This window comes from Muntiacus reevesi, chromosome 8 (assembly GCF_963930625.1).
Source record: "Muntiacus reevesi chromosome 8, mMunRee1.1, whole genome shotgun sequence".
In the NCBI taxonomy this organism is placed as follows: domain Eukaryota; kingdom Metazoa; phylum Chordata; class Mammalia; order Artiodactyla; family Cervidae; genus Muntiacus; species Muntiacus reevesi.
This window is the reverse complement of record NC_089256.1, coordinates 83,468,439-83,489,063: the sequence shown is the minus strand read 5'-3', so window position 1 is coordinate 83,489,063 and position 20,625 is coordinate 83,468,439. Positions and strand designations below refer to the sequence as shown.

At 43.0% G+C, this 20,625-nt stretch overlaps 2 protein-coding genes across 2 annotated transcripts in view; both read left to right on the top strand.

Moving 5' to 3' along the window:
• Nucleotides 1-768: 768 nt before the first annotated feature.
• Nucleotides 769-20,625, top strand: part of SCHIP1 (schwannomin interacting protein 1) — a 175,700-nt gene continuing 155,843 nt past the window's right edge. Inside the window, exon 1 of the mRNA XM_065943416.1 lies at nt 769-828. The gene's annotated coding sequence lies outside the window, so the exon portion shown is untranslated. The remainder of the gene's footprint in view (nt 829-20,625) is intronic.
• Nucleotides 1,422-3,167, top strand: LOC136172974 (cytochrome c-like). The gene is made up of 2 exons (XM_065942125.1): nt 1,422-1,463; nt 2,874-3,167. Exons 1-2 carry the CDS (start codon nt 1,422-1,424, stop codon nt 3,165-3,167), a joined length of 336 nt encoding a protein of 111 aa, XP_065798197.1.

Here is a 20,625-nt window from a genome sequence, read left to right as displayed (position 1 = left end):
AACATTTTACAATTTCTTCTAATACACCTCAAACATTTTCCGTACCAAACAGAAAATGTTTGCTTTTCCGAAGACACATTCTTATCCCTGCTGGTTAAGATTAAAGCGCTCCTCAGACTTCAGCGGTGGGCTTCAGCCAAGGGGGCCTGAAAGGGGTCCTCAGGAGTGGAGGTGTCCTTGGTCAAGATCTCTGTGTGTGTGTCTGTTTAGGAAGGGCTTCTGCCAGCTGAGCTGAAATAGCAAAATCATCTCCATTTCCCTTGTTTTGAGGGAAGGACTACTAAAGCATCTTAAACGAGCAAAATCTCCAACCACAAGCCCCGCTACTTCGCTGTACTCTTCTGAATGTTGAAGGAAGCAGGACCAACTGCCTCTTCTTTTTGAGATGAGCAGGATCATTGGTTTGTTTCCAGGAAGCCAAACCTGAAATAGGAGCAGAGCCCTTTCCTGCCACTGAGGCAGACTTCCCAGTCACTGTAAACCCTTTCTGTAGGGGGCAAGCCCCAGATAAAGGGTCTTCCAGTCTTTAAAATGGCCTGCCAAATACCATGCGTGTACCTTATCCAGCAGTTTTCAAGCTGCCTACTATGTACAGATCCTCTTGAACTGACAGGCTCCAGATTTTCCCAGTCGGTTTAAACCTCTGCAATGTCCAGAGAAGGAGCTGCTTTGCCCAAACAGGTCCCAAAGCAGACAAGTGAAACTGTCTTCCTTATATGGTGAAAAGCGCCCTGTCGCTTTAAGGCCAAGAGATTTGGCTGCAGATGGTCCCTGGGAAGTTTGCAGGCAGCCCCATCCTGTGTCTGCTCTCTCCCCGCAGCTGTGCAGGTGAGTTTCCAAACCTTCTTTCCCCAATTTGCCCTCTACAGTCTCTTTTCTGGCCTAGCCAGTTGGAAATGCCCTTACAGAGGGCTAGAGAAATTCAGGGTCAATAAAGATGGTGTTGTTTGAAGAAGTTTGAGCTGAAGGAAAAAAAAAAAAAAAACCCAAGCTTACTAGGAAAATGTGCAGTAATGCAGCCAAGGAGGATGCTTTCAACTTCCAGTGGGGAGGCAGCATCAAGGTTACAGGAGGCCCTGAGGCTTTCCGGACCAAGCAGGGGAGGAGGGACAGACTCTAGGTAAGACCCTGCAGGGGTGAGTTTGGACTTCTAAGCTATAGAACCTGGTCAGCTGCAAGTCTAAGCCAGACAGAGGTGAGAGGAAATAATACTTCTGCAAATGCTGAAGGCTTTACAGGAGATGGAGCTACAGGGCTGACTGTAGAAAGTGAACGTGAAATGTTTGCAGCGTCTGCTGGCATGGAAGGCTGCAGCCTTAACCCTTCGTTCAGCCTGGCTGATTAGCAAGTAGGATTTGACTGCACAGAAGGCGGGCGGGGGTGGGGATGTGTGTGGAGTATTGCAGTAGAGACCAAAACAAATGGGTAAGACTGTGATCTATGATCGTGGAACCGCATCTCCGGTATCCCCACAGTACCACCTGCAGAGAAAAGAGCTTTTCTAAGCTCAGAAATTCTGTGTCATCCACAGGCAAAGAGCTGCAAGAAGTCTCATTTAAGCTGCTTACTGCTCTGTCATTTACTAATTCAGTTTCCTGATTTCTTTTCTCCCATGGCCTGGAGCCCCCCAAGATATTAATTTGAAATTAATGATTAGAACTTTTAACAGCTAGAGATGTGCTAGCAAAAGTGTGTCTGTGAGAGGCTGAGATGTATTTGGGGGTTGGGGTTGGGATTTTATGGATAGGGCGAAAAGAGACGGGATGGCATGAGAGGAGAAACACTTGATGGTCATTTTACAATGTATGCAAAGCCCTTCAACTGAGCCCATTCGTCAGCTACAGCCAAAATAGAAGTCCACCCAGGAATTTAAAAAGAGTGATGCCAAATGATAGGATTGGGCTTGTCTTCCCTCCTGGTTGAGTCTGGGGCCATTCATCATTTAGAGGCCAGTGGTTTCTCTACAGTTGTTGTGTGGGGGAGTGAACCCAGAGGCTAGATTAAAATTCCTTACATACCCCATGCCTCTAAAAAATATTCATTCATCTGAGTAGTCACTGAAGAATTTGTTTTATTATTAACTAACAAGTGCTCTATCTACTTGTTTTCTAAAGACAGAATGTTCATGAAAAAAAAGGTTTGTTTTATCAACAGGGATTTGTTAGTGCAAGAGTTCCTCTTTTCTCACTTGTGATGGCTGGGCAAAGTGAGAATTATAGCTTGCTGAAATGCTGATGTCCTGAGCAGAAAGTTAAATTTTGAGTTCATAATTTGGAAGAGAGCAGGGAGTGTGAGTATAATTTTACTTCATTTGTTTCAAGTTAAATCCAGAAAGCAGTGTCGAATATACTGCTTTCAAATATGAACACTGCCAAGAAAAACAAAATCTAATCCCCAAAGCTGGAAAATCTCTAAAAGTAACAGACTGTGATCTTTTATAAGCTAAATCAAAGTGTTAAAAGGAAAAAAGATGTGGCTTCCTGAACATCTCACATATTGACCCTCAATCACACATCAACTAGAGGACATCTCTTAAGCGATTTATTTTATCTGTGCTTCGGTTTCCTCACCATTAAACTGGGCATTTCTGTGAGGGACTTTCCAGTGAAATGGAAAGATCCATTGGAGCTGGAACTGAGCAGATCTGGGTTAAATTTTCCAGTCCCTTCATTTATTCCATAACCTTAAGTGAGTTACACAGCCAGTTTGAACCTTGGTTTCCTTATTTGTAAAGAGAGTAAATAATTAACAATGTCATCAGAATTAGAGGAACCTACCAGGACATAGGCTCAGACCTGCATGTCCTTGGACTTGGAGAGCAGGACATTGTGAAAAGAGAACAATCTAAACACGGGTAATGTTGAAAAAACAAGAAGATTTTTATTCAGAAGTGTGTCCAGTGCCATACCATGGAAAAGGCAGGCAGGCACAAGATTGAGCCAAATCTCCATGGTCTTTCTGGGCAAAAGATAGGTCAAGCCCCTGGATTTTCTTACACAGATTCCAACAGGAACAAAGGCATCTCCTGGGGAGAGGAGACACTGATGTGGTATATGGAGAATCCCAAGAAGTACATTCGTGGAACAAAAATGATCTTCACGGGCATTAAAAAGATGGCAGAAAGGGCAGACTTAATAACTTATCTCAGAAAAGCTACTAATGAGTAATAGTTGTGCATTGTCTTGTTTATCACAAAACAGAAATGTCTCATGAGCTTTTATATGTGTACCACATTTAAATAGACCTCATATAGCAGCGTTCCAATCATGAATAGCTGGTAGGATATTTATTTTGGATAGTCTGACTATAGACTTTTTATAGTCTGATTGACTATATAGACTTTTTATAGACTGACTTATGGTTAAATTAATATGATCAGCTTTTTGAATTTTGATACTAATGTGAATTCAGCAAGTACTCTCTCTGTTCTCCCCTTCTAAAGACATGACTGGACTTTAGTCATGTCTGGATGAGTAGTGTTCAGCTCTTCATAGAGATGGTGAATGCCATCTCAAAACCTATAGGAAACTGGTTTTACATTTAAATTTATATAACTGGTTACATTAATATATTTAAATATGGAGGATATCCCTTCACTGTGTCATAGAACAGCAAAATTCACCTGTGTTTCAGGTTGTATTCATTAGCCTGCTAAAGGCAAGAGCTGAAGATAAGCTGGTAATGCCCACTCTATTTTTTTGTCTTAACTATTACCAATTTAATTAAAATCCCCTGTATCTAAAATGTTGCCTTTTATTCAATGAAAGGCATTTTAGTGCAGTTTATGTATAATAGCATATAAAGAATATTTAATTCTTTTCATATATCATAGGTGATCTGTAAGGTCACATGGGCTTCCCAGGTGGCAGGTAAAGAACCCATCTGCCAATGCAGGAGGCATAAGAGATGTGGGTTCAATCTCTTAGTTGGGAATTTCCCCTGGAGGAGGGAATGGCAACCCACTCCAGTAATGTTTTTTGGAGAATCTCATGGACAGAGGAGCCTGGCAGGCTACAGTCCATAGGGTCGCAAGACTCAGACATGACTGAACCGACTTAGTACACACACAAGGTCACATGCTTGTAAAATTTAGCATCACAAGTTATAATGGCAAACTTTGCTTTTGAATTCTTTACTAAGTCAAACTCAAGTTGTAATTCAGGATTGTCTTTCTAACTGCTATTCCAAAACACACATAACTGCAGAATTACCATATGTGATTGGCAACGGTGCTTTGGCCAACTTGTTAGAAACATTAGAAGAGATATACAATCAACAGAAATTTATAAATTATGTGATCCTAAGGCTTCAGATAATTAAAAACAAAATCACAGATCATAAATAAATTAGAGGAATCTTGGAATCCAGTAGAGTCTCCATAAATATTATTTTTCATTATTTTCTCTATGACTTAGGAAACTATTGTTCCTTGCAGAGGAGGAAATGAGTTTTGAGAGCAGAAACCAGCTCTGTAGCACAACTTTAGAATCCCTGTTACTTCACCCCCTTCTCCCCACCCTCCTTCAAGAAAGGATGCCCAAGTCCCTAGAAAATCCATTCCTAATTATTAACCAGGCTCGTAGATCAGAAGTTTTTTTTAAGTCAAACTCACTTCCACCAATTTTGTGTTCAGAGATATGAATATTTGGTTGTTTCCCTATGGTATAAAGATAGTCCATGGGCTTCCCAAGTGGCGCTAGTGGTAAAGAACCTGCCTGCCAACGCAGGAGACATAAGAGATGTGGATTTGATCCCTGGGTCGGGAAGATCCCCTAGAGGAGGGCATGGCAGTGCACTTCAGTATTCTTGCCTGGAGAATCCCATGGACAGAGGAGCCTGCCGGGCTACAGTCCATAGGGTTGCAAACAGTTGAACATGACTGAAATGACTTAACGACACATGCACACACAGATAGTCCATGTGTGTGAAGAACAATGGCAACCACCTTAGAATCTCAATGAAGGTGGTCTATCCAAAAGCAAGTTTAAACAGCATTTTTAATGGATTTTTGTTGTTGTTGTTATTAGAAGCCACATCTTATAAGTGGTTCAGTAATAGCCAATTACTAACTTTCAGTAAAATCTCCTAACACATTCCCACTGCTGTGTTTAAGAACATAGCTAGTGCCACTCTCAGAGTTTTAGTCATTCACTGCAGTCTGTTTTAAGATCAGGGTTACCGTACCTGCAATGGGGCTGTGTGTAGGACACAATGTTAAACTGAAAACATCCCTTCCACCAGCTTAGAAAGGTGGTGATAAATAGCAGCAGCAGCAGAAACATTCCGTTGGAAACACAAACCACAGCACATGCATTGGCTGGGAATTGAGAGCTGTCATTTTTAACTCACATAAGGGTAGGTCAGCCCTGTAGCCAGTCTTCTAGTGGTGGATTAACACCACCTCTGTCAGGATACTGGTTTTGAGGATCTACCCTTGGCCACTTAAAGTAGCTGTGAGACTCTGGGCTAGTTCCTTTATGTATTGAGCCTCAGGTCCCTGGTCTGCCTCATGGGAATGACAGCAATACTCATACACATGGTTGTGGGAAGAACAGGAAAGTTGGAAGTACAGATACTCAATAATTATGTTGGGTCTGAATGCCTGATGTTTTCTAATAAGGTTCTTGTTCTTTAATAATAATTAATAATAAGACATTGGCCATCAGTTCAGTTCAGTGTCCAACTCTTTGCAACCCCATGGACTGCAGCACGCCAGGCTTCCCTGTCCATCACCAACTCCCAGAGCTTATTCAAACTCATGTCCATTGAGTCGGCGATGCCGCCATCCAACCGTCTCAACCTCTGTCGTCCCCTTCTCCTCCCATCTTCAATCTTTCCCAGCATTAGGGTCTTTTCAAATGAGTCAGTTCTTTGCATCGGGTGGCCAAAGTATTGGCGTTTCAGCTTCAACATCAGTCCTTCCAATGAATATTCAGGACTGATTTCCTTTAGGATGGACTGGTTGCAGTCTAAGAGATTCTCAAGAGTCTTCTCCAACACCATAGTTCAAAAGCATAAGTTCTTCAGTGCTCACCTTTCTTTATAGTCCAACTCTCACATCCATGCATGACTACTGGAAAAACCATAGCTTTGACTAGATGGACGTTTGTTGGCAAAGTAATGTCTCTGCTTTTTAGTATGCTGCCTAGGTTGGTCATAGCTTTTCTTCCAAGGAGCAAGTGTCTTTTCATTTCATGGCTGCAGTCACCATCTGCAGTGATTTCAGAGCCCCAAAAAATAGTCTCTCACTGTTTCCATTGTTTCCCTATCTATTTGCCATGAAGTGATGGGACCAGATGCCATGATCTTAGTTTTCTAAATGTTGAGTTTTAAGCCAGCTTTTTCACTTTCCTCTTTCACTTTCATCAAGAGGCTCTTTCATTCTTCTTTGCATTCTGCCATAAGGGTGATGTTATTTGCCTATCTGAGGTTATTAATATTTCTCCCAGCAATCTTAATTCCAGCTTGTGCTTCATCCAGCTCGGCATTTTGCATGATGTACTCTGCATATAAGTTAAATAAGCAGGGTGACAATATACAGCCTTGACATACTCCTTTTCCTATTTGGAACCAGTCTGCTGTTCCATGTCCAGTTCTAACTGTTGCTTCCTGACCTGCATACAGGTTTCTTAAGAGGCAGGTCAGGTGGTCTGGTATTCCCATCTCTTTCAGAATTTTCCACAGTTTGCTGTGATTCACACAAAGGCTTTGGCATAGTCAATAAAGCAAAAGTAGATGTTTTCCTGGAATTCTTTTGCTTTTTCAATGATCCAACAGATGTTGGCAATTTGATCTCTGGTTCCTCTGCCTTTTCTAAATCCAACTTGAACATCTGGAAGTTCATGATTCACTTACTAGAAGCCTAGCTTGGGGGATTTTGAGTATTGCTTTGCTAGTGTGTGAGATGAGTGCAATTGTGTGGTAGTATGAGCATTCTTTGACATTGCCTTTCTTTGGGATTGGAATGAAAACTGACCTTTTCCAGTCCTGTGGCCACTGCTGAGTTTTCCAACTTTGCTGGCATATTGAGTGCAACACTTTCACAGCATCATCTTTTAGAATTTGAAATAGCTCAACTGGAATTCCATCACCTCCACTAGCTTTATTTGTAGTGATGCTTCCTAAGGCCCACTTGACTCCACATTGCAGGATGTCTGTCTCTAGGTGAGTGATCACACCATCATGGTTATCTGGGTCATGAAGATCTCTTTTGTATAGTTCTTCTGTGTATTGTTGCCACTGGCCATAGACCTTGTTTATACCCTTTAGACCAATCTGCAAGTATGAGTAGTGTCCAAGAATGTGTAAATTGAACTTTTAATAAAAATTAAGGTTTCAGATTTGGTGGAACCAAAGAGAAGTCAGTGCTGAAGCCATCCTAGATCGTACTGCAGGGGTTAACTTTGGGAAACAGGTTTAAAATCTGCTGGATCACACAGAGCTTTGGATAGATTACATTCTCTGAAAGTATTTTATAACTTTGACCCCACTAGAGGTACTTCTGTGTCTGTATACTGGCAGAAAGAGTTGGAATGGGGGATGCAATGGCCTAGGTTGAGCAGGTGGAGCAGAGAAATCCTCATGGAGTTGGATCTCTTGACACATCTTGGATGCCCCCTCCTTCCCACTGCCCCCAGGCACCTTGAGCTTGTCAGATGCAATTCTTTCATGAAATTACCAAGCTGGGGGAGCCTGAGGAAGTGTCTAGATCAGCTGCTTGCCTTCAGTCAAAGCTGCACTTGAAACAACCAGAAACAAGGGCCACCTTCCTCTGCTCAGAGAAGAAGCCTTTCAGTTTCCAGTCTGTGGTTCCCCTGCATCTGGGCCGCATTTGGGAAACTATTCCTTTGCTTTGTACTCCAAACCCATTCTCTCTCGGTGAGCTCCGAGTCCGTCCTTGGTCATAGCAAACTGCTATCCTGCCTGGGGAAGCGCCCGCTAGGGTGGGGCATGCTCATGGCCACATCTTCCTTGAGGGGAGGCACTTTCAGTTTCCTCTCTGATTAACCACCAGGTGAGCACACATGCTTCTTGTTTGACTCGATCACATCTATTCATCCTCTGTCTTCTGTCTCCCTATTGCAGTGCTTCCCAAACTAGAGCGAGCATGCACCAGCAAGACTTGTTAACACACACAATGCCGGGATCCATCCCGAGTTTCTGACCTGTAGATCTGAGCTGGGGCCTATGTACCATTTGTTTAGGGATCACTCATCTAGTCCATGGAGAAGGCAATGGCACCCCACTCCAGTACTCTTGCCTGGAAAATCCTATGGATGGAGGAGCCTGGTAGGCTGCGGTCCATGGGGTCGCTAAGAGTCAGAACTGATTGAGCAACTTCACTTTCAGTTTTCACGTTCTTGCATTGGAGAAGGAAATGGCAACCCACTCCAGTGTTCTTGCCTGGAGAATCCCAGGGACGGGGGAGCCTGGTGGGCTGCCGTCTCTGGGGTCGCACAGAGTCGGACACGACTGGAGCGACTCAGCAGCAGCAGCATCTAGTCCAACACTCAGTCTCAATCTACTGTTTGCAGTAACCTGCACCACCTCCTGCCTCCCAAGACAGTATCTCCTCTCTGTTCTTGGGGGTTAAACAAAGCCTTCTCCCCACCACAGTTCTATGCTGCTATTTAGCAAATTCTAATTGTAACACGCATGGTGATAAACACTCTACTGCCATTATTTGTAATTTTCCCCAACAACCCTACAAGTTTGATATTATGAGACCAACGGAAAAAGAGTGAGTAACATTGACAGAGAGCAAATGTGGTATCCACACTCAGGTTGATCGGGAAAGATTTACTCTTTCCAGTATTCCAGGGCTGGCAAATAGATGTTTAACATGTGTGTCAACTCTGGTTCAGTGCTAGTTGCTGCCAGAAGCCCTGGGTTGAGAGTCCCAGATGGAATGAGTGCTCAGCAAGAGGAGGTAGTAAGATTGGTGAGCTGCACCTGCTGTGAGGCAGGAGTGGAGAGAGAACCCACAGCCACGTGTTTGCTATGCCCCATGTGATGCCTGTTCGGGGATCGGTTTTGTCAGCTACTAGAATCAGATGAGAGATGGGTATTCAGACTTTTTTCACAGAAAACAATAAAACGTTTCCGTTTTCATCTCCTTCTCCAAAGGGTGAATCTAAATTTTTGAGGCTAGGTTTGAAAAGGTATAGTAGCTTGTAAAGTAACATGAAATGCAGTTAATATACATATGGTAGTAGCCACCATGGACATTTAGCCTCAAAGTGGTGGAAACAAGAGAATTTATTCATTACGTATGTCTCTGTATGTTATAGGGGCTTCCTTAGTTAATCTGTGATAAAGAATCTGCCGGCCAATGCAAGAGGCACAGGTTCCATCCCTGGGTTGGGAAGATCCCCTGGAGAAGGAAATGGCAACTCACGCTAATATTCCCCCCTGGGAAATCCCATGGACAGAGAAGCTAGGTGGGCTACAGTCAAGGGGTCACGAAAGAGTCAGACACAACTAAATGACTAAACAACACCAACAACTCTATGTTATATGTCTTTCATTGTGACCTGTCTAATAGGTCACCACGTCCTGAATAATCCACTGTGACTTAATAAGGAGGCAATGGCATTTCTGGTTTTGTTCCTCCCTCCATCACTAATATTAAGTGTGAGATTTGTTATTTTTAGTGTCTTGGTACTTTATCTAAAAAATGAGTTGGATAATGCTTTTCTGCTTCTTCCCAATATGTATTACGTATGTGGTTAAATGAAAAATAACCTTATGGCATCTATTATTCAACCAGCAAATATTTATAAAAATTTATCCCCAGGCTCTAGGGGTATAGCAGCAAACAAAACAGACTGTTCTCATGGAACTTACATTCTAGAGAGGGGAGACAGACAATAAACAAGTAAACAAAGAAGAAAATTGTGTGTCGTGGTAAGTATACATAGTGAGAGTGACTGTGCGTGTGTGTATTGCTTAGAAGAGGTGACCTAGGCATGATATTTCTGAGGAGGTGGCATTTAAGATAAGACTTGAATGTGAAAAAGGAGCCAAACATAGGTAGTCTGGGAGTGGAACAGTCCAGGCAGAGAAAAGAGCCCATGCAGAGATCCTGAGGCTGGAGGTAGGCAGGCACCAGATCATGTAGCCTAGTGGGGATTTTCAGCTGGGGGTGATGCCACCCTCCTTCCCCTGCCTAGATGGTGTTTGAGGATGTGCAACTGGTGATTTGGATGCAAAATACAGAGTTGAGGACAGAGCACTGTTGGCTTTTGTGGGCAGGACCAGGGATGCTAAACTTCTTGCACTGCTGTGGATGGACGCACACAAGAAGACTTGTCCTGCTCTTCCTGTCCTCCACATACTGTCTTTGTTGAGAAAGCCTGAGGAGTCTCTGGGGTAAGAAGCTTGAATTTTATCCTGTGTACAATGACAAGCTCGTGGAGAACTGTAAGCTTTAAAAGATGATCTTTAAAAAATAATTTTGGTTGAGAGGCGAGTGAACTGTGAGTGTCAGAGGTGAAGCAGGTAGATTCAACAGGCAGCTATTTCAGTAATCCAGAATAGAGGCAATACAATGGTGACCTGGGCAGGGGAGTCACAGTAATGGTTTTGAGAAGTATTGAGTTGACCAAAAGATTCATTCAGGTTTTTCAATAATATATTATAGAAAAAGCCAAACAAACATTTTAGCTAAGCCAATATTTCTACCTTCAAGAAGACTGCATAAGTAAGTAAATATAAAATGTTTTTTCCCATGACACACCCATGTTATCTTTTTAAAAATTATTTATTTATTTATGGATGTGCTCGGTATTTAAGCATATTAAAAAGCAGAGACATTCTTTGCCAACAAAGGTCTATCTAGTCAAAGCTATGGTTTTCCAGTGGTCATGTATGGATGTGAGAGCTGGACTATAAAGAAAGCTGAGCACTGAAGAGTTTGAGCTCTTGAACTGCAGTGTTGGAGAAGACTCTTGAGAGTCTGTTGGACTGCAAGAAGATCCAACCAGTCAATCCTGAAGGAAATCAGTCCTGAATATTCATTGGAAGGACGCATGCTGAAGCCGAAACGCCAATATTTTGGCCACCTGATACAAAGAAAAGACCCTAATGCTGGGAAAGATTGAAGGTGGGAGGAGAAGGGGACGACAGAGGATGAGATGGTTGGATGGCATTGCTGACATGATGGACAGGAGTTTGAGCAAGCTCCAGGAGTTGGTGATGGACAGGGACGGACAGGGAAGCCTGGCGTGCTGCAGTCCATGGGGTCGCAAAGAGTCAGACACGACTGAGCGACTGAACTGAACTGTACTGGTCTTTGTTGCTGCGCAGACTTTTCTCTAGTTGTGATGAAGAGGGGCTACTCTCTAGTTGCTGTCCACAGGCTTCTCGTGGCAGTGGCTTCTCTTGTTGTGGAGCACAGCCCCCAGGGCACATGAGCTTCAGCAGTTCCGGCTCCTGGGCTCTAGAGCACAAGCTCAATCCTGGCCCACAGGCTTAGCTGCTCCACAGCATGTGGGATCTTCCCGGACCAGGGATGGAACCCATGTCTCTGGCATCGACAGGCAGATTCTTATCCACTGAGCCACCAGGGAAACCCTGATATCTTTTATTTCTCCTTTAAAGATTTTACAGTTTTGGAATCTGCTGGTTTCCTCTGTAGCCATTTAACAGAATCTTTGTGGCACCAAATTACAGACTTCGCTCTTTCAAATGCAAGTCCTTATCCTCTTTCTCTTTAACCTAGAAGATCTATGTGCATTTCAAGTTGTTCATAGCTCAGGGAAGTAATCTATTTGATTTGGGCTTGTAAAAAGAGATAAAATTACATGTGCTTCTTGAATAACAATATGTGATTTCTCTCTCTGAAGGGTCAATAGGAATTAGCCTACATGCATCATTTTACACAACTGATGCCTAATCACATGAATAACCAAGTTCACATTTTTTTCTGCCAGGAGAGGAACATTAAGTGAACATCACAACCTCTTGAAGAGATTCCAGGCATTTCAGTACTAATTTTACTCGGGCAGTAAAGTCTTGCAAATAGTTTTCAGGTGCATCAGCTACTCCCCGACAGAGGCAATTCAGCTTCCAAAATTCTAGAGAATTCCCCTCGCTGCTATCTGCTTTTTTCACCTCATGGCCATCGCTCCTCCCTGTCCCCTCGCGGCAAGTGCTCCCACACTGCCCCCCGCCCCCACAATGTCCCTACAAACGCAGAGATCCATAAAGCACAACACGGGAACCGTTAGCTCACCTGCAGAAGCACACCCTTCTCCAAAAGCTGGGGGGAGCTGAAGGGCTGGAGGAGCAGAAGAGAAAGGCAGCTGGCTTCAGGCCATCTCGTACCAGTGAGTGGTTCCACTGGGTGTGAAAGTCAGGTGGTGGGTCTTTCCACCAGAATCTTGTGTCCTCAGAGCAGAGAGAGGTATCACCAAAGAAACACTTCGGACTGGATGCAGACAGGTGAAACCCCACACCGCAGGCTCCAGCTACCCAGGCTACCCGAAAGCCTCTTGCACAACAAACCATCCACCTCACCCAATTCCTACTTCCCTCTCTCCCTGAATTAATAACTCTCCTCATGCTGCCCCCATTGACTCCTGAGAATGCTCCCGTTGGCACACCTAGAACGCTACTGCTTTTCTTTATTTCTTTATTTGTATCTCTTTCTCTATTAGCTCTTCAAGCCCCCCACACTCAAAAGGAGGTACTAATGTCAGGATTTTTCTTAGAAATTCCAGAGTTTAGCACTGTACCTGACACTTACTTACTAGATGTTTTATAAATGTTTGTTGTTGAATGAATGACTAGAGAGGGTCTAAAAACAGAGAAGAACGAGTCTGAGCCAATTTAAACCTCAAGAGCCAGCTTTTGCTAAAAGCCATATATTCTGCCCATAAGATCTTGGACTTCTTGGAATTAAAAAGAGAGAGAAGAGGGAATTTTAGATATTATAGCAATAATTTTCAGACATCACAGTTTCTAATACCCTATGTCTCCACTGAGATACACCAATTTCACAGGATTTTAGAAATACTAGAGTGTTACCTAGCCTTAATGGAATGTCTTATATTTGTAAAAACCTAGTATAAAATTGCTGAGTAGAAGTTTCCAGATCCCTTACTTCATGACATCATGCCTCTTTAAGCTGTTCTTAGGGAGTCGGGGAAAAAAAAAAAAACCAATCAGAAAGTTTAAAACTGCTGCATCTTGTCTTCATCAGCTTTGATCCTTTCACTTATTTAAAATTCATAATCACCCTGGCCTCAATTAGAATTGCTAAAGAACATAGGAAAGGTCACATAGGCTGAACCCCCTGGCCTGGTTAGCCGAGTCACTAAAAATGGTAAAACCTTGCTGAGTGCTGGGAGGAAGGAAGGGGGTTGGGGCTGCCAGCAGAGGTGGTCCAGAGCCTGACACCCCTGTTGGTCCAGTTCCATGAGTTTGGATGTGAGGGGACTGAGGCAAAACTTCTGGGCAGCGGCCAACTGTTGGATGAGCTTTAGTGTAATCAGGGAGGACCACGCACGGGTGATTCCAGCCTCAGGAAAGGGGTCAAAGGAAAAGGGAAATGCAGTTCATTGTGCCACTTCCTTGCACCAGTCCTGCTGCCTAACGGATGCTTCTGCAGGGCTGGGGCGGGAAGTCCCTGTCCCTGGAAATGTGGAATCGCCAAAGGCATCTCTGAGGGGTACTGAATGAGGGTTTCTTCCAGAACACTGTCCACAGGGAAGAATAAAGTACATCTCCAACTTCAGTAGTAATGTGCTACTTAAGGTTCATCCACCTACTTGTCTAAGCAACTTGAGTAGCCAATGTCATGAACTCAATTATATTTTTAGTTTTTCTGTCCTCTGTGGAAAGAATTGAATCCGTTTGACCTTCAGCAGTGCTGCCTGAGAGTGGGGAAGAGCCCACCATGAGACCATGATACAACCAGAGATATGATGACAGTAATAAGCCTTATTTGGAACCAAAAGGAATGGGGTTTTGGTAATGCTGGAGACCCAGGTTCAATCCCTGTGTCAGGAAGATCCCCTAGAGAAGGAAACAGCAACCACTCCAGTACTCTTGCCTGGAAAATTCCATGGATGGAGGAACCTCGTAGGCTACAGTTCATGGGGTTGCAGAGTTGGACAGGACTGAGCGACTTCACTTTCGCTTTTTTGGTAAACCCCTGGGGGTCTTATCTAAGTGCACAAGAGTGCACAAAGAGAAGGCCCTGGGAGGTGAAGACTGTGTATCATCGGCTGCTGGGGAGTTGTATCAGGAGTGCACATTTGCTGTGACTCTGCAGGCTGTTATTCAGGGCATGTGCTTGATGACATGCGAGGCTGGCATCAGTTTAAGCCCATACCCTCCCCCACCCCCACCCCGCCACACTCAGGCCTCTTAGCCAAAACATTGGGTGCTGAGGCAGCGATACCTTGGAATAGTTTACTAAGCTCTGGATCATACCTTATTGTAAAATGTTAAGGAAGAGGTTAAGCTAACTTTTAGGATAATGTTGAGGAATAGAAAGGAGAGACAGAGGGAGAAAAGTGATCAGGATGTGATACCCAGAGGGCCTCAAAGGTACTGAAAGGAGCTGACTTTAATTGGAGAGATGGGAAATGCTGGTGTTCATTTCATTATTCTTTAAACTCTACATAAATACTTGTAGACCCTGATTTGTATTTATGATGTATTTTAAAATAAAAAAATTTAATTCCTGCCACAAAAATAAAGACTGAGAGTCTGAATGAAAGAAACTGATCAAGAACCAAAAAAGTTGCCAAAATAAGGTCACTAAGACCTTGAGTGAAAAGGTAAAATATTAACCAGAGAACTAATACTCTCTCTCTCTGCCTTCCCTGGTAAGACTTTTGCTGACTGGAAAAACCATCATGGGAGTGAGAAGCATTAGAACTTATCCATCAATTACATTTGAGAGAAAATACTTTTTCCTCTCCCTTCCCATGCCGCTCATCAGGGTAGGAGTGATTCAGAACACTTTCCTTCCCAAAGGTGCAAGGTTAGAAATAGTGCCCACGTTCTAACCATTGGACAGAGTCCCACTTGATGTCAGAATGTGCCTCTGTAGTCCTGGGCCTCCTGCGTGCCTCCTCCTGCCCCTGGCCGCTGCCTGTCCCTCTGTTCCTCTGTCCAAGTCTCTCCATGATGCCCTCTGCACCACCTCAATATTTCTTACGTAGCTTCAATTTTTACATGCCTCAGATAGCTCATTTTTTCCTGAGCCCCCAGCTGAGCCAAGTTCCCAACATTTGGATCCTTTGATCCGTTAAAACCAACCTCTTCCTCTAATTATTTTCTCTTCCACTCCTTTGAACCCCTTCCAGTTGCCTCTATTTCTCAAGAAGCCAGGTGTTTAATAAAGAATCTGGATGAGGTTCAGGCAGAATCAGGTACACGCAGCTGCTTGCCCTTGGGTCACTTGTTAACCTCCTCTAAGCAGCGAAGATGGTTTATTAAGGCCGGTAACATTCCAGAGATATGACAGTGTGGTGCACGAGGCAGGCGCTCAGTAATTATTGCATGAAGGAATTAATGGGGATCTCTTTTAAATGAGCTAGCCTGGATTCCAACTTACGCTTAATCTGTGTCCCTATCCCACCGTCAGCCCAGGTCTTTCTGCTTTCCCAGTTTAATAGCTTATTTCTTTGATGCTTTAGTTTACACATTTTCAAATCAATTTTCTTCTGTTTCCTGCTCATATATTTAACCTCATTAGTTTCATTCAGGTTGTAGGATTTTACTAGTAACTTTGCTTACTAGATTAGCATTATTTCTAAATTATTCTGTTTTACCCCTTTCTCTAAATAACTGATCATTATGTCCATATTGTCTTATTATTAATTTCTCTTTACTAGAGTAGACTTTGTTTCTGTATTTGTATATTTTCAGCGTTTTTTATTAGCCACAGCACAAAGTTCATCATATCCTATGATTCTGACACAGGTTTGGGTTAAGGATACAGATCATTGTTTTAAAAAGGTATGATGTCTGGGATTTGCTTGAAAATAATCCAGTGGAAGGATTATAGAGGGAATAAGATTACTGTGGGCTGATAATTGCTAGAGTCGGGTGATGGATACATGGGGTTCCTTGTGTTATTCAATTATGTAAATGTTTGAAGTGTTCCCACAATAAAAACTTTTTTAAAAAACAGGAATATATAAATAAAATATAGATGTATAAATAAAAGTTGATACAATGGGTGATCTTAGGATATACAGAGAGGGAACGCCTCCCACATTCTCCAGCCTTCCCTGTCACCATCGTCTCCTGGAGGTTCAGCCGGTCTTCTTCGAGGTTCAGTGTGGAATTTAGCACTGGCTCCTGATCTTCCTTTCTTCATGAACTCTCCTCTCACCTGGGAGATTTCCTCCTGCCTGTGTGGGGCTCCTTCAGCACCTCACGTCTGTCCGTCCGCAGTGCTAATCATCTGCGCTCTCACACCCTTTCAGCAGCCACAGTCCTATGTCCTGATCATACTTCAGTTTTTTACCTGACACAGATCTCTACGTGCTGACTGTCTAGCACTCTGGTTGAGGCCTTCAGGCTATGTTTTAATACAGAATTTACTTTTCCTCAGCATCAGTCAACACATAACACGCACATATAATCCAGCCATTTCTGGCTTAAAATCCTTCAGATCTCTGTGTGAACTTCAAGTTCAAGTTCAGTATCCTTCACCTCCAGCTTGTGATTTCCTACCATTTCCAGCTTCTTTCTCTACAATCCTCTGATATTCACTTTCCCTTTTCCACTTATATTCTCTCATTTGTGGATGACAGATCATGCTTTCTTAACAATCTGCTAAACTTTGACCACGCTGTTCCCTGAGATGGGGGTATCCTTCTGTCATTTGGCGTCTGGAGGATTTCAGCAAATTTCACTTACACCTCAAGACTCAATTCAAGCATCACTCCTTCTGGAAGATGTCCCTGGGCGGTCCACATTGAGTTAAATGCCCCGTTCCAATACTTTTTTCCATTGTACTCTTTGTCTACACCCACCCAAATACTTTGAAACCCAACTGTAATTATTGCTGTTCATTTCCTTTCTATGCTGTGAGCTGTTTGACCTCTTTCAACTCTTTCTTTCCAGAGCCCAGCACAGTGCCTGGCACATGGTAGATATTTCAATGAATGAACAGAGAAATGAAAAACGAATACTGTTGTCTCCTGAAGGTAGCACCTCCCTACTCAAGGGCCTTCTCCAGAGGTCTAGGTCCTGGACAGCTCCTGCAGGCTTTCTGCCTCCTAATTGCCTTCTTCACCCTACCTGACCCACCTGGTTCTGGCTGTGACCCAACTGTCCCTGTCTCCACTGAGTCCTTCCTACTTGGTGTTCCGTCAAGATGAGTGTTGCCCAAAGTGTGATACACAGTAATTTTTAGGTGATACTCAGACAAATGTCTTTTGACAGTCTTGCATTTACATTCATATATATTTGGCAGAAGGGAATGAGTGCATATAACCTGTAATTTCACAGAGAATATTGCTTAGGATGAGACAAATGTAGCACTGTCATGGGAATCAAGCTTACCTAGACCTCATAAATCAGGGGTGCAGTGCTCAGGCATAATCATAAGTGTTCCAAGCCCTCAATAACGGAACCCTCGGCCGTGCCCATTAGAAGCATAGACAACCATGACTCACACCAAGAGGGAAGAACTCCCACATACTGAATTTTACAGGTACCTCTGTGTTTTATTAAGTGATATGTTGAAATATCACTTCCTAAAGTTGCTGGGTATGTATATGTACACCTAAATATAACCGATAAAATAGTTGAATATTTTTGAGCTGTCTTAACCACTTCCTTGGTCTTCCTAGGTGGTGCTAGTGGTAAAGAATCCACCTGCCAATGCAAAAGACATAAGAGACACGGGTTCAATCCTTGAGTTGGGAAGATCCCCTGGAGAAGAGCATGGCAACCCACTCCAGTGTTCTTGCCTGGAGAACCCCATGGATGGAGAAGCCTGGAAGGCTACAGTCCATAGGGTTACAAAGAGGCAGAGACTACTGAAGCAACTTAGCATGCAAGCATGCACATAGCCATGTCGTAACGCAAGTTCACATTTTTAGTGGGTTAATATAGAAACTAATAGGTTTGTCTCATTGATGTGGATCTCTATCTGTCTGAAATCCTAAATTTCTAGTTATTTTGCCAAAAGTTCCTTTATAATCAACAAGAAACTTATATTTAACCATACATTTTATTTATTTATTTTTTAGCTGTGCTGGGTTTTAGTTGCAGCACATGAGATCTTCAGTTTTCATTGTGGCATGCAGGGATCTTTAGTTGTGGCATGCAAACTCTTCATTGTGGCATGTGGGATCTAGTTCTCTGACCATGGATGGAACCTCAGGCCCCCTGCATTGGGAGTGCAGAGTTTTAGCCACCGGACCACCAGGGAAATCCCCTGCCATACATTTTATAAGTCAGTTTGATTTATTCTGTTTTTCATTTGTCACTTTTACTTTTCATTTTTAAAAGTTCAATAACATTGTTTTTATAGAATTTATATATTTCATCAAATCTGTCACTGATAAGTAAAACACATCATTATTTTACGTGCTACTAAAATATGGTGTTTCCAATTATAACAGTAAGATGCCATTAATTCTAAGATACATCTCAATTTCAGAGGTGTTAAAATTATTTTCAAGTTGATAAAATGTCGTATATGTATATTTCTATTTCAGCACATAATACTTATACTCCATTTATCATGGTAATATAAAGTTTCTCCTTTGAATGAATATAATTGAACAACAATTGATTTAGCATAAAATATTTTATAAGTAGGAGTAGAGGTGGTATGTGTGCATTCTGTCTTGTTTTATTCTTTGCAACTCCATGGACTATAGCCTGCCAGGCTCCTCTGTCCATGGGATTTTACAGGCAAGAATACTGGAGCAGGTTGCCCTTCCCTCTTTCAGGGGATTTTCCCAACCCAGGGATTGAACCTTCATCTCTTGCGTCTCCTGCATTGCAGGAGGATTCTTTACCTGCTGAGTCATTGGGGAAGCCAGAGGTGGTATATAGTATGGCAGATTCCTGGAGGTGGTAGCCAAGTGCTCTGCCTTCGACAAGAGTCTAGACCCAGATTCTATCATTTGTCCACCCCTGCCAGCTCAGACCAACCAGCCACCCTCTAGTCCTAGCCCTGTGCCGAGATCCACATGAGGGAGAGCCTGACTCTTCCACTGAGAGTGGGAGAGGAGTCTGAGCCCATGCTCAGGAGTCTGAGATGCTCAGGTTGAGGAATGTGACTGTCATTCATTGAAGTTATTTGATGAGAGTGAAAAGAAATTCCCAGGACTCATTATAGGCATTGGAATAACCTGGTGTGTGTGTGTGTGTGTGTGTGTGTGTGTGTTAGTTTCTCAGTTGTGTCTGATTCTTTGCAACCACACGGACTGTAGCCTACCAGGCTCCTCTGTCTATGGAATTCTCCAGGCAAGAATACTGGTGTTGAGTAGCCATTCCCTTCTCCAAGGGATCTTCCCGACCCAGGGATTGAACCTGGGTCTCCTGCATTGCAGGCAGATTCTTTACCATCTGGGAATCCCAGGGAATCCCAGGAGCAATCTGGACTTGCCTCTATTTAAATAACAGCATACTCAGAGGTTTCTCTTTTGTTTTCTTTTGAACCCAAGAAATAAGTGAGGAGGGGAAAAGAGCATTTGAGTCTCTGTTGATGAGTAATTTATCCACTGATAATGGTCGAAAAGTGAAAGTGAAAGTCACTCAGTTGTTGCCAACTCTTTGTGACCCTATGGACTGTACATGGGATTCTCCAGGTCAGAATACTGGAGTGGGTAGCCTTTCCCTTCTCCAGGGATCTTCCCAACCCAGGGATCGAACCAGGTCTCCCGCATTGCAGGCAGATTGTTTACCAGCTGATCCTCAAGGGAAGCCCAAGAATATTGGAGTGGATAGCCTATCCATTCTCCAGGGGATCTTCCCAACCCAGGAATCGAATCAGCGTCTCCTGCATTGCAGGCAGATTCTTTACCAACTGAGCTAATGGCTACCTGAGCACTAAACACTCAGTTTCAGTGATTATCAAACCAAAGAATGGTCGACTTTGTTCTTCATAATAGATCTGTCAGTTGAGAGTAACTATGAATAATTTGAAGCAAAATGTATTTCATTAAGAAAGTAGAGAAGCAGCTGATTTCCTTCTTCCAGAATAAGAAAAGTGAAATCACTTTAGAGGGAAGAGTGAAAAATGGTTAAGTTTCTATTGGTGAAACTCTGTGTTTTCATATACCATCTCTCTGGATGTTGCAGGGGATTTGTGTTCCTCATGCTTCCAGCTCTCACCTTGCTCTGGATCCAGCCCTTGGACTGCAGTGCACATTTCCCTGGGAGCCATACACAGAACGCTTCAATTAATTCAGCGCTTATTCTTAAAGGTTATTGTCATCATTAACCAGATGCAATAGTGCAGGAGATCACAAGCCATATAGGCTCTATCGCTTGTCTGTTTTTGCAAACTTGATTTGGAAGGTTTTAATGTAGGTGTAATTGAGAAGATAAATTGAACACATATGCATATTCTAATAAAGGTATTCTTCCAAGTCAGCAAATAATCACATCATATTAAGGACCAAGGAAACTATTACA

What these genes read in the sequence shown, in the direction of transcription:
- LOC136172974 (XM_065942125.1), top strand. Translation starts at nt 1,422, where the DNA reads ATGGGTAAGACTGTGATCTATGATCGTGGAACCGCATCTCCG. An exon ending in ATCGTGGAACCGCATCTCCG is followed by an intron (nt 1,464 to 2,873) that starts GTATCCCCACAG and finishes TGAAAAAACAAG; the next exon opens with AAGATTTTTATTCAGAAGTG.